This window comes from Arachis ipaensis, chromosome B3 (assembly GCF_059453495.1).
Source record: "Arachis ipaensis isolate K30076 ecotype BB chromosome B3, ASM5945349v1, whole genome shotgun sequence".
Lineage (NCBI taxonomy): Eukaryota > Viridiplantae > Streptophyta > Magnoliopsida > Fabales > Fabaceae > Arachis > Arachis ipaensis.
The window spans coordinates 140,844,316-140,858,617 of NC_142438.1; the positions used below are offsets into that span (position 1 = coordinate 140,844,316).

The 14,302-nt window shown below is 37.0% G+C and overlaps 2 protein-coding genes across 2 annotated transcripts; one reads left to right on the top strand and one right to left on the bottom strand.

Annotated features, from left to right (window-relative positions):
- Positions 1-348: 348 nt before the first annotated feature.
- Positions 349-7,866, bottom strand: NUP155 (nucleoporin 155). The gene is made up of 13 exons (XM_016335360.3): positions 7,480-7,866; positions 6,875-7,044; positions 6,634-6,760; positions 6,038-6,300; positions 4,186-5,836; positions 3,892-4,104; positions 3,494-3,741; positions 2,965-3,379; positions 2,575-2,765; positions 1,451-1,808; positions 1,066-1,284; positions 658-983; positions 349-549 (listed from the first exon to the last, which is right to left on the bottom strand). Exons 1-13 carry the CDS (start codon positions 7,636-7,638, stop codon positions 432-434), a joined length of 4,458 nt encoding a protein of 1,485 aa, XP_016190846.1. The 5' UTR covers positions 7,639-7,866; the 3' UTR covers positions 349-431.
- A 3,901-nt stretch (positions 7,867-11,767) lies between these two features.
- Positions 11,768-13,167, top strand: LOC107631803 (uncharacterized). Its single transcript, XM_016335357.3, has 2 exons — positions 11,768-12,516; positions 12,818-13,167. Exons 1-2 carry the CDS (start codon positions 11,854-11,856, stop codon positions 12,974-12,976), a joined length of 822 nt encoding a protein of 273 aa, XP_016190843.1. The 5' UTR covers positions 11,768-11,853; the 3' UTR covers positions 12,977-13,167.
- The last annotated feature ends 1,135 nt before the right edge of the window (positions 13,168-14,302 follow it).

A 14,302-nucleotide genomic window follows, 5' to 3' on the forward strand; every position in this document is an offset into this window, starting at 1 on the left:
CTTGGTTCCGATAATCCCATTTTGAATTTATGAAATGTGAAGATGTAATATAAACAACAGCTTCCTAAACTCGCAAAATGCTAAAAAATTCTACGAAGCAGCACCATCATACATTTTTTAGTATATAACATAATCTTTTGGATTATGAAACTAGATTGCCCGCAAGTAGACAATTCAAACCATTCAACCTGAGGCAGCAAAGTTTGCAAGAATAGGCTCAGGTGAATGGAGACCCGGAATGTGGAGATTTTTATCATCTTAGTTGATACACAAACTAAAGGCTAAAAGGGAAGGGAAGGGAAGGAAAAGAAGAACAAAAAATGAGATCACATGATCACACATCCAATATGGAAAAAATTAGACACCTCTTATTGCAAGATAATTATTTTATAAGAAGAAATTGATACAACACTATTCTAATGGAACAAAGATCAATATCGATCAAATGATTGGGGACTTATAAGCGACTCTTCGAGTTCTCTAAAGCCTCGGTAGACATGTTCTGTTTGATTCTGGGGAAGGGCTAACCTTCGCACTTCAGTCATGTACCTGTAAAGGTTGGGAACATTTAATTTCTAATATAATGTTGTATCCAGCACAGAAAAAGCATATTCCTTTTAGAAATTTTAAATGGACAAAAAGTATAGAGAAGTAGACCTGTTTGCCGCACTTGTGATCTTATCACGAATTCCTTGGCTAACAATTGTTCTTTCAAGTGGGAATCCTGAACCTAGTATGAGGGAAGAACCGGAGGCACTTGCACCCATTCTCTGTGAATATACAGACATTGCCCACTCGCGAAGAACCACAAGGACTGATCTCAGCATGCGTAATCTAAGATTTGGGGAGGGCAACACAGCTCCATTTGATAACAATTGGTCATATGTATTCAATACAGGCTCAGCTGCACCCTTGCAAGCAGAAAGAAGGGCTCTAGCAACATCTTCATCACCAACAGATTCAGCCCCCGAGTTTAACCTCTCCTACAAAAAATTATGAATTCATAGTTTGAAAATAATAGTTTAATCCATATGTTGTTCAAATGGAACAAGTTTTGGAACATACCAGTGCAGACTTCTCTAGGTGAAGACAAATAGTGTTGAGTGGTATAACAGCTCCATCACCAGGATAAATCCGGGGGCCAACCCTCTTCAATACCGAGCAAGCTTCAGCAATGCCACCTCTTGAAAGAGCTTGATCAATAAGTCTAGCCCATGTCTCTCTGACAATTATGCTGTCAGCATCACCAGAATAATTGGCAAAGTACAGCATCTCCAGGCATATCTGAAACAAAGGTATTAAGTGAAGGACAATTAATAAGAAATTTGATATAGAAGTTTCAGTAGTTGGCAAATTATTATTGCAACCTTTTCAACAAGAACCCATGTGAACAATCTGAAGAGAAAATCTGAACTTATGTAAATCTGACATAAAACAATATAAACAGTACCTCCCAGAGTTCAAAGGGAACAGCATATTCATTATATAATTGTGTTATGCTCTTTACATCTGATGATAGCTCCATGGCCTTCTCTCGTGCTACGCTTGCAAAATTTGCATCGGCAGTTGAACTGCCCACATGGACTGCACCATCTTGAATGGAATCAGATGTGCTAGGTAAAATCTCATTCCTGGAAGCCATTGCCTCCAATTCCTCTTTGATCTTTATCTGAAACCGAAGAACAGCAAGCTTCCCTTCAAGCAAATCTAAGAATCCACTATCAATGGAACTCCGAGCAGAACCTACTAAACCATCACTATTAGCTGCACTTTTTGCTTGTAGAACTGCATTACTTAGGTATTGACACCTGAATTTTACAAATAATATTAAGATGATAAGAAGATATCCAAGAATATAGACCAAAATAATTCTAGTAATCCTAATAGATTCTAAAGACCATTGGGGAGGGCTTGAAACCAGAAACAGATCACCCTGAATACATGTGAAATGTAGAGCCTTGCCACAGAACAGCTACAACCATAGACCCAGTTAATCTATCTAACCCAAGACACATAACAAGCAGAACTTATTTGAGAATTAATAGAATCAGTAACCAATTTCCATGCTTTATAGGATTAAGGGCCCGTTTGGGAAACTCTAAAAGTAGCTTTTTTTAACTTTTGACTTATGAAAAGTAGTAGTATTAATGTCGGGTGCAATTTTCAAAACCAAATTGCAACTTTCTAAGAAGCTATTTTGGAGCTTATAGAGAAGTTAAAAAAAACAACTTCTCTCATAATACTTCTACTTTTCATCACATTTCTTTAAAATAAGCACTTTTAGAGTTAAAAATCCAAACACAAAATAACTTATTTATAAGTTACTTTTAACAGAGTCATTTATTGTTTAAGTTATTTTATCAAAAGGAGCTTAATTAAGTTAGTTACCCAAACTGGGCCTAAATCACGTGCCAGATCTTGCATCTTTTCCTAGTGTTGATGAAAGTCCAGCTCAGTAAATTGATCCAGGTTTGCAGCAATGAAGTAAGAAAACTACTTATAAGGCCAGAATCTTCAAAAGAATACTAAGAAAGAGGAGATAATAAGTTACAAGGAACTAAGAAACTAATTAACCTCTGTTCAAGAGTAGGAACCCCATCAACAGAACGTCGTTCAGCTAGTCTTAGCAATGCATGAGCTGCAAGCATATGTTGCCGCTTCAAGACATAATACCGTGCCAAAAGTTCATAGTACTTGACTTGATTGGATGACATAGGTGCTCCAGATTGCCCAGTTGGAGAAGTTGTTGCAGTCACAGCACGAACCTTGAAGACCGAGAAAACATAAGAGGGCAGATAATTAGAAAAATGAAAACTTTACAGTAAATAGTATGAAAATATGGCTTGTATGTAGTTTTGCATTCAGCACATACACAAACAAAATTTTAACGCTATGTTTGTGCCCATTTTGACCAATTGAAGACCAAGCCACAGACAAATTAGAAAGAGAAAGAAACAATTGAACCTCTTGGATGGGTTTACGACCCGCACTTTGCAAAAAGGGCAACAGATCAGGACCTCCATACTCTAACAACTCATTTTCAAGACCTAAATCAATCATAGCTTGGTATAGATACTCATGGAAAATTCTGTCAGGAGACTGGACACCAAGTTGAACAATTTGACTAATATATTTTTTTCGAGAAGCTGGATCAAGGGTAGATTGCAAAGCAGCAGATCTGATAGGAGAGCCAAATTCCTTATGAGAGTTGTCACCTTTCAGAGACCGTAAAGCACTAATAACTATCTCATAACACTGTTCGCGCTGAGCAAGTGTCTGTTCTCTGACACTTGCATCAATTTCATCATTATAAGCATCACCTGCAGGATCGATAGCTTGTGCCTTTTGAAGAGGTAAGCGCACTACAGCTTCATAATATCTGCAGTTGTCAAGTACATTTTATACTTTCAGATTGAAGCATTCCAATCACAGACCACTAAAACAAATGATGATGCTTGACATAAAAAATGGACGACAAGAAAAGAAAAAATACCTCAAATCCTCAAAACGCTTGCAAACAGTTCGTAAGTCTGCAGACTCTGGAACTTTGCTTAAGCAATTAAATGCTTCTCTTGCAAGATTCTCCTTTTCCTCATCATCTATAGTCACAGCAGCTCTCTCCAGAGCTTCCACAGCTAAGAAAAACTTGTAATCAGACTCCTTATAGTAGCTTGGACAACCCTCTCTTAATCTCCTGCTAATGTCATCTACAGTTCCCCTACCATCAGGACCAGTATAATACTGGAACGATGTATGATATGAAATAAAACTCAGAACTATACAAGGGAGAAACAAAAGTTTGTTCAAGAAAACATAGAAAGCTATATTAAATCATTAACATATAAATTCCCACAGAAATTTCCTTCACATCTAGCCTAAAACAGGCTTTACCTCCATTAGAGCAGAAATAAGTCTCGTAGCAAGCCGGTCACCCTCCTCAGAACAAACTAACTGATGAAATGTTAACTGAACTAATGCTTGTTGAAGGTTAGCATCAAATCCTTGAATCAATCGAGTGACATGATGCTGGGAAATAAGTTGAAGCAAAAACAGCGCTTCACCAGATCTAAGAAGCAACTGCCTAATACATTCCATTGCCCTCACCTGTAACAAAAGCCTAAATGAGAAATTAAACCAATAAATGAGAACATATAAAACATCAAGAAAACACTTGACATAACCCACCTCCATGGCAGCTAATTCTGCAGGACTATATGGCAGCCTTTGTCTTTTGTTACTTGTTCCACCACCATTAGACTCCACATTTCTGGAGTACGCACCAAATAAGTTTCTCACCATACTTCGATCACCTGCACCTAATGCTGAACCAGTACCATATAGAATTGAACCACTTAGATCGCCCAAACCTGCAACACATCCATAAAGTCCTCTCCTCTGGTTCCTTCTAGATCTTAAGAATTTTTCTAAAGATCGGATTTTGTGTTCAAGGACTTGCATAGCACCAACAGAGAGTCTGCAGACAACTACCCCATTTTCAGATAAAGCACCTGAAGGGGCTAAATTACCTTTCACAAGCATCACAGGAAGTTCCCAAAGAGGAAAAAGTAATCTAGATGAACACAAACAGAGTCCTTCATGTGCGGCTGAAAATACTGGCTCAGCCTCCTGAACAACCTGGCCCATGCTAAATCCACCAGCAGCAGTTCTTGTGTTTGATAATGCACTACTACCTTCAAGTTGTGGCATTCCAACAACTCTTGGATCCTCAAAAGCTTCAGCAGCCTTCTCGGCAATAACATTGCTAATAAGGTTTTCCGAGTGCACTATTCTTGCAGCTAGCATTAGACACATAGCAGCTGCCTCACCAGCACCAAAACGATTGAAGAAATCTTCTAAAACTGATCTTGGAGAGCTGGACTCTAATAACCTTCTTAAAATGTCCAGTGGCCTGTTTAACACAATTTCCATCATGCCCATTGTGCTGAAGATAACAATCCTCCTTCTTGGCAATATATGTTGAGTCGAAAGGTCTCCCCTTGCCCAGAGTTTCCCAGATACCCTGTCACATGATTCCATTGGGCTCTCATAACCACTGAACTCAATTTCTGAATATAAAGACTGCACAGTAGATGCAGTATCAGGCAAAGGTAAGACATCTGCCACAGAAAGCATTCGCCCTTCAACTGGTAAAGAAGATACAGATTCTCGTAATGCACGGGAACTCCTTGAATTTGTCCCAAGATTACCTGATGGTGATAACTGGGTGCTTGAATCCCGGTTCAATACAAGGAGAGAAGGCATAGCTGAAGGTGATGCATCAGAAAGGATAAGAGTTCCTGCAGAACAATATGCTGCCTCAACTTTCAATGAGAGATCCTCATTTTGAGGCCTAGACGCAAGAGCTATGGCTCCAAATGTGAGATTACCACTAACACCCCAAGGAGGAGCAGGCCTTGTAGCAACAACCTTTAAACAGCTAGGCCTGTGATGACTGGTGCTGAACCCAGTCAAATTTGCACTAGAAGGAGAAGTAGACAGGTACATCCTTCTGCCATCTGATAAAACAGCAACAAGATGCAGCAACTTGGATTCAAGTGTGGATAACGGTGCAATACAAACAATAGATGGCTTGGGTGAACGATTTGAGACTCTTGATCCTGTTGATTGTCTACCTCCATAATGACCATCCCTCTGATTAACAAGATTCCTTTCTTCAGCAACTTTCTTTAATGGACCATCCCCATTTTGCCCTAGAACATAAACCTGAAGCTTCATCTCTTCAGTTCGTGCATACAATATTTGCCTCTCATTATCAAAAACCATTTCAACAATGGGGTCGATGGCTCCAAAGTTGAACACATTTGGTATAACCCAGCTGCATAAAACAGCTAAGTCACGTCATTAGGGAATTAGCAAAGAAACATATACCACTTAAAATGAGGCAAGTTACAAGTCATTTAAAGAAAATACATGCACAATTTGGACTTTAAAGATTAAAAAATTGATCGAAGGAATCAAATAGCATAGTTAGATTTAGTAACTTGTATGCCACTAGAAGATCCAAAGCTCCAAGTACCTTGAAATTAAACTTCCTAAGCCAGCAGTGAGGCAGATTTTTCTGCAGCGCTTTTGCCATCCTGAACCTGTAGAATAAATAAGCTCGTATATATGGCTATCACGACCAGCAAGGAAAATACGGCCCTTATCAGTACATGTCACACAAGTCATTGTAACCCCATCAGACGGTACAGTATACTCTGGCAATGGCTGTAATGTTACTTCTGCAAATGGGTCTGATCCATCGGCTCCTCCAGAGCAGCACACTCCTACCAAAATCAACTGACAGAAAGCGATTGGTAAGAAACAATATTGCTTGGACAAATTCTTGAAAGAACAAGCCACACAAGGTTCATAAGAAACAAATCATACAGAGCTTCTTTTGAAGAATAAAGGGATCTTATAACATATTTTCATACAAAGCTAAGCAGCACATATCAAAGTGATAAGCATCACAAAACTATTAGTATCAATGGCAAATAAACTCATCGGATCTTGCACGGATACAAAATAAGCAATTCATCATATAACAATAAAAAAGTAATTCAGAAGGATGAATTTTATACTTTTCGTAAACAAGTACTGGAAAAAAGTTAAGCATAATTTGGTTATTACCTCAACAGGCGTTGCTAAAACTAAAAGATATTGGATGGCTTCAACAAAAACACCTGGTTTTGATTTTGCAAGACCAACTGCACAAATAGCTTGCTCTTCCCCACTATATTCAGGACATTGACCATCCCTAAGGAAGACCAACATTAGATTAGAGGTAATGCAGCACGTATAAATATAAGTTCTAGTAAATAGAAGATGCCGTTAAACTAAATTAATTCCAGAACATCATCATGGTGCTTACCACTTATCAAAACGCCAAAGAAACAAGGAATTGTCCACAGATGCCCATGCCCTACGTATTTCAGGAAATATTCCACAAAAGGCAGTTCCTTCCCCACCAGCTGCATTGTATCTTTCAATGAGAACAGGAGGCAACTCCCATGTATTGGCAACCTCAACTAAAGGGGGCCACTGAGATGAAATCCAAAGAAAAAAAATATGGCATAAGATACATGCTAGAACTAAACTCCAACCCTAGACAGTATGCTAACAGGCATGCTATATACCTATAATGCATGTTGCCGTTATGATTTATGCTACATTGTAGTATTATACCCACACACAATAACACTATAACAGATAAAAACACTTCACAAAAAGAAGCAACTTTTTTTGCTTTACAAGCAAAATTTGATCTTGTATCTTTTACCCTATTGAACATTCACTCTGGGCCTTCTGTGTTCTGAGTAAGCAAAATGTAAGGAACCCCCTACCAAGACACTCAATTCTAGCTTGGAGGCAAAATTGGCTAAATTACAGAAACACATAGCGTATGGAGGTGAATCTAATTGAACCAATTCGAAACCCTGAGAGTATGAGAGGTAAAAGATAGGAAGATAGAGATACCTCTCTGGGGAGAGTGGAGTAAGGGTGGCTAGCATATCTTGAAGCTTCAAGAGCTTCTTCGAGGTCAAGCTGAGACGAAACCTCGCGACCAATGCGATCACTGACAACGAGACCCGCGTTCGTCACATCACGCATCACAATCTCGTCTTCCCACGACATCTCCGCGGCGCCGAGCTTCAACTGAAATTTCAGAACTACTAAGGGGATTGGAGAAACTGAATATTTAACTCTCCTTCCCCAAAAACAAACGGAGAAAATGAAATTTGAAAATTGGGGGAAGAAAGAGTGGGAGAGGGAGGGAAGTGAAATGAGAGAAATGTAGGGTTTTGAGGAGGGTTTCGTAAATTTGATAGTGGCGGGCAAACACTGCTGTCTGTCACTGTGTGACCGAGTGACCGCGATTGTTTTCCTGTTCTTTTTTAATTACCCCATTCTTTCCTTGTCAATTTTTCATTTCTTTTAGAATTTATTTGATTCAAAAGGAAACAACAAATCTTCTTTTTTATTATTTTATTCATGTTATAGGCTTATAGCACAAGTCATAATTTATTTTTAAATGGTAAGTAACTAAGTATCATGGTATAATGCTGGATTATGGAGTTGTTTTTAAATTGTCACAATTTCTTATCTTCAATTTGAGATTTCCATCATTGTCTCTTTTTTCTCTAAATCTGAAACATTCATAATCCTCTTTTTCTATCATATTAACCATTTTTTTCTTCTCTCTTACTTCACCACTACCACCACCCTCATGCCTCTTTTACCGTTAGAACCTCCTTTACTAAATTCTGGTCACGGCTTCGCCTTCAAACTCATTCTAGTGGGATTTGATAATTGTTCTAGTTTTTTGTTTTGTTGCAAATTTTATTGGTTCTTGCTGTGAAGGAAATTGAGGATGTGAAGGCGACAAGTGCAACAACGGTTGTTTTCTATTATTTTTCACCCTTTTTTTTTTTTGTAAGATCGGTTGATATTGTAGTGTAGTTCTAAATTTAGTCTACTTCACACTCTACAGAGCATCTTTTTCTTATCTTTAATATCTCAGCTTATAGAGAATAAGGGAAGTTCTGAGAATAAAGGAGACATGGTAGTCAAATAGAAATAAAAAAGGAAGTTAAAGTGGTGACAATGGAAAATTAACAAAATTTGAAATTAGAGAAAAGGAAATAATGGTGGTCATAAAAAGCTGGATAATTTAAAATTTTCGATTAATTTCTTTAAATGCCAATAAAAATTTAGTTAGTTTTTTTTTTTATGAATAATTTTGTCAATAAATATAAATAAAAAATATAGGAATTAGCAAAACGTAATCCTCCAATGACTGTCATCGCGTAATCGTTTCGTCAACGCAAAGTCTCAAATCATTACGTAGTTAGTATATCGTTTTCAACTGTCTGCTGGCGCTGCCATTATGCCTTTCGACGCTACTCCTCTATGCGTCGCGCGCTGCCGACTTGCATCGAATAAAAGAAACATTCTAAGTTTAAGAAAAGAACCATCCAAAATTTTAACAAAAGAAACATATGAAGTCGAACAGTAGAAACATCTCATGTTTAACAAAAAAAAACATCCCAAAGTTAATAAAAGAAACATCCCACAGTTATCTTCTTAGGGTATTCGTTGCAATCTATAGCAAGGAGATTCTTTATCTACCTTTCATGGAGAACGAATTGCGTGGGCAGAGGCCGGGTGAGGGCTAGTCAACAGCGTGATTGGGCGTGGCGCCATCTGGAGATCCTTGTGGCGTTGTGAACGTCGTCTCTAATGGCTCCTTGGGAGACAAACGAGTTACGATACCGTTTCAATGACGGGGTCGGACGACACGACGACGCAAATGGCCGGTTAGTTCTTTTCGTGGGGTTGTGGGCATCAGCACGAGAATAGCGAGGTTGTTGCTATGCGAGAAGACGGCAAGATGAACGGCGTAAGTGGGAGTAGGAGTAGGAGGGAAATATAGGGTGTGCGGTTGGTTTTTTTTCTTTTTACAGTGAGTAATAGTGAAAAATCAAAATAGGATTAGGTCTATTTTTTTGTGTTATTGAACTTTTTTATTAGGACCTACATTGTAAAAGACAAAATTGATTGATACGCTAATTACTTTATTTTTTTAATTTATTAAATTCAATCTTTAAAAGTAAAATTTTATTAATTTGTTACATAAAATATATATATAAATCATGTACCGAGCCGACCAAATTTAATCCTTTTTTTTATAAAAATATAATCCAATTTATTTAGGGTTAATTTAGTTTGAACAAAATATTCAGATTGGGTTCGAATATATTTATTATATTTGGTCCGACCTGGGCGACGACCCCATGTACAATCTTTTTATAAACTCTTTCCTTCAAACATTCAAGATAGGCCGTTGCTAGTAGTTATCAAATCCGACTCAAACCGTTTGGTTCAACCAGAAATTTGGTCACTCGGTCACCCAGCCGGATCGAGTCACTTGTCGAACTGCTTAAGTATTGGACCCAATAAAAGCCGATTCGACCTGGACGAATTTTGTGAAAATCGATGACTCGGTCGGCTCATATCACCTGAACCGGGTCATATTTAATTTTGTTTAGTGTAAATTATCGAAATGGTACCTGAAAGTTCGTATTGCTAACAAAACAAACTCCAAAAGATGCTAATAACAAATAAGTCCCTGAAAGATTTAAAAATACGACAAAAAAAATTATATATTAAATATATATTTTAAAAAACGACTTTAGAGATCAAATTTAGATGAAAATTTTTGCAATCATTATTAGAAAAATAAGATATTTTTGTCATTAAAATTTAGTAATTTATTGTCAAATAAATTTTTTAAAACATTTTTTTATTGTGAATGACCACATTTTCTTGAAAAATAAAAAGAAAAATTTGGTGAAAATTTAGGTGTAGTCAATTTCACGTAAAATTTATAAATAAAAACTGTTAAATGATTTGACTAAATTTTTATCTAACCATACGTAAAATTAACTGTACCTAAATTTCTACCAAAAAATCTAAAGATTAAATTTTACTAGAATTTTTTTTGTACACTTTATATTTATTTATTCAAATGTTGTTACAAAAGCACATACAAATAGAGTGGAAAAGTAGGTTTTTTGTTGTTTGGATGAGAGGAGAAAACAGAGTGGAAAAAAAAAATTATGTGGGACCCACTAAAATATTTTCATCTCAAGGATGAGATGAAAATGAAGAGAAATGTTGCAAACATAAATAAAATTACATATTTACCCCTTATTATTAATAAATTATAACTTATATATAATATAAATAAGGGTATTAATGTAATTTTATACTATTATGATTTTCTTTCTTTTCACTTTTCTTTCCATCCAAACAAAAAAAAATTTTCTTTCCATTTTCTTTCCATCTATTTTTTCTTCATCCAAACACCATACAAATCACTCTATTTTTCTTTCTATTTTCTTTCCTCTTATTTTCTTTCCTTCCATTTTCTTTTTTAGAGGAAAGAAAATGAGAGGAATGAAAATAGAAAGAAAGATGGATTGTTTTATGTGTTGTTTGGATAAAAAGAAAATTGATGGAAAAAAAATAGAGAAAAAATTTTCTTTTGTTTGGATGGAAAGAAAAATGAGAGGAGAGAAAATTATAATAGAATAAATTACATTAATACTCTTATATCTTTTATTTTTTTAGTTAATCAAAGGATAAATTAGTAATTTTACACTTATTACACATTTTCCTTCCATTTTCATCTCATGTTTGAGAAGAAAACATTTTTATGGGTCCCACATCAATTTTTTTCTTTCCACTCTATTTTCCTTCCTCATCCAAACAACAAAAAACTCACATTTTCATCTATTTTCTTTCTTTACATTTTCTTTTCTTTCATATTCACTCAATCCAAACAAAGTGTTAAACTCCACAAGTAAACTTATTTAATTCGAAAATAGCCTATGATAGAGAGGGTGACTAAACTTTCTTTTATTTTGGTTGACACAACACAAATACACAATGATGGAAAATAAAAAGAGAGCGATTAAACTTTTTTTTGCCCACCTAGTATTCAGAGTTCCACCCCGACAAAAAAAGATGCTTGTTTGGGTTTTTTATAGGGTTAGTTTTTGGTTTAGTTTTTTAGGATTCGTTTGATATAACCTCAATTGAGCCTTCCAGTGTGTTAGTAACGTTTTAGTTTTAGTCAAAATTTATGCTTTTGGGTCTTCCGAAAAGCAAAATTGAATATTAAAATAGGGCCCGACCCGTTTGAGCTATTTGGGAGCCCTAAACTTTGTCTATATATTTAAAGCGCTGAAAAATGCAAACCCTACACTCTCGTCTTGCTGCTTCTGCAACACACAGTACACACTCACACAAACCCTACATTGATCCTTCTTCCCTCTCATCTCACCAATGGCTGAGCGCGGTGGCGGAGATCGTGGCGGATTCGGGCGTGGCTTCGGAGGTCGCGGTGGTCGGGGCGACAGGGGCCGCGGTGGGCGTCGCAGGGGCGGTGGACGCCGCGAGGAAGAGGAGAAGTGGGTTCCAGTGACGAAGCTGGGTCGCCTCGTGAAAGAGAAAAAGATCAGTAGTCTCGAACAAATCTACCTTCACTCTCTCCCAATCAAGGAGCACCAAATCGTTGACCAGTTGGTTGGTCCTTCTTTGAAGGATGAAGTCATGAAGATCATGCCCGTTCAGAAACAGACACGTGCCGGTCAGAGAACCCGTTTCAAGGCCTTCGTTGTCGTCGGTGACAACAACGGCCACGTCGGACTCGGTGTCAAGTGCAGCAAGGAGGTCGCAACTGCCATTCGCGGTGCCATCATATTGGCGAAGCTTTCGGTGATTCCTGTTAGGAGAGGTTATTGGGGTAACAAGATCGGAAAGCCACACACCGTTCCCTGCAAGGTCACCGGAAAATGTGGTTCCGTCACCGTCCGTATGGTGCCTGCTCCTCGTGGTTCCGGAATTGTTGCTGCTAGGGTTCCCAAGAAGGTCTTGCAATTTGCAGGGATTGATGATGTATTCACTTCTTCTAGAGGATCCACCAAGACCCTTGGAAATTTCGTGAAGGTATCATACTTTCTTTGCCTTTTCCCTTGTTTAATTGTTGATTATTATAACCTTTACATTAATACATATAATATGCAATTGTTTCTTATATTCTGTATGAATGTATGATTATAGATTCATGTGAGAAGATATCCCTGAGTGTTATGGTAGTATAAATGTTGTTTAAGCAAAGTATCTAATTCAGTTTGAGGTGACAGTTAGAGTAGACTTATTGAGGGAAGCAATTGAATGCATAATTCAATAGATGAATTACATGTAATTTGTCACCTATTTTTCATGATGCTATGTGTGTTATTTGCAGGCCACATTCGAGTGTTTGCTGAAAACCTACGGTTTCCTTACACCTGATTTCTGGAGGGAGACTCGCTTCTCCAAATCTCCATTCCAAGAGTACACTGATTTCCTTGCCAAGCCAACGACCAAGGCCCATATCTTGGAGGATGAAACGGTCGAGGCTTAATCTAGCTCCTTGCCTTCTGATTATTGTGTCTGTTCATGATCGGAATTACTACTTGAATCGGTTCTTATTGCTTAGGTTGGTACTTGGCTAGTGTTGAGGAATGCCTTTCATTTTTACATGCTTGCTTCACTTTATTTTATTGGATATCTAATCAAAATTTTGAATACCAAATTTCCCATTGAATTTTCTAATGACTGCCGCCATCTTTTAAATTGTGGAATGCTAATTTAATCATCACAAGTTAATTAACAACCAACAACTATGAAAAAAGGTCCGAATTTAACTCTTAAAATTTAACTATAATAACAACTTTTACCTTTTATCCATAGTTATTTTGTTGTTGTAGGATTAGTGGTTGTCAAATTAGTATTTCTCTGCCTCAAATATTAGCATATTCTGTGAAATTAATTGAAATCATATTTTGACTCCTTTGAATAACCCTTTTCACTAAGCGTTTCTATATTGCTTGATGTTGTGCCCTAAATCTCCCCTGTACACCAAGTGATTTAGTGGCACTATATAAGTTTCCTACATTCTAGAACTTAACTGGAAACGGTGTACCACAGTAAGCAGAAGTAGTATAATCCAAAATAAAGGATTTTTCCTATAGGAAATAATCAAATATAGACTACTTGTTGCTTGATGTGAAGATGTTTGTAAATTGAAGGAAAAATCATAGTTGAGGAAGAGATAATTAAATGTTATGGTAAAGAAAACTTGTTTATGCCCCCACTAGGGAGCACAATGATATACATCAGGATCAAGCAATCTAAATGATAATTGAAATTGACAAATTGTACATGTCACACCCACTTTATAGGTCGTTGTGGAGGCAAACTACATTGTCAAAAAAAGCCAAAGCAGTGGCCCCTGCATACTTGTTTGGCATCAAATTCGGGCATGGAGTAAGGCCCCTCCATGTGATAAATTCTAAGAGCTCACGAAGCTTATTAGAAACAAAGGGCTAGCTTTATACCACAACTCTAATTAACTTGGTCTTGATTGAAATTCATGACGATCTGGAAATTTTTGGACTATGGTCTTACTGTGGGATAATGTGGACCAATTTTCAAAGTCACATATATACCGTTCTTTTATTAAACATTTGGGCTCAGTTATAAGGAAAACATTTTCGAATGAACACAAGGGTAGTAGAAGTGCCCATTCACCAAAAGTAAACTGGTGTAATTTCAATTCAATCTAATGGTAGATACAATCAACAAATCAGTGTAAAATTGAAGCTCTTCATGTCGCAATGAACAAAAGTGAAGGTAAAAGCACTTCATATATTCTGAAGAATATATATTATAAACTAAATATGTTTTT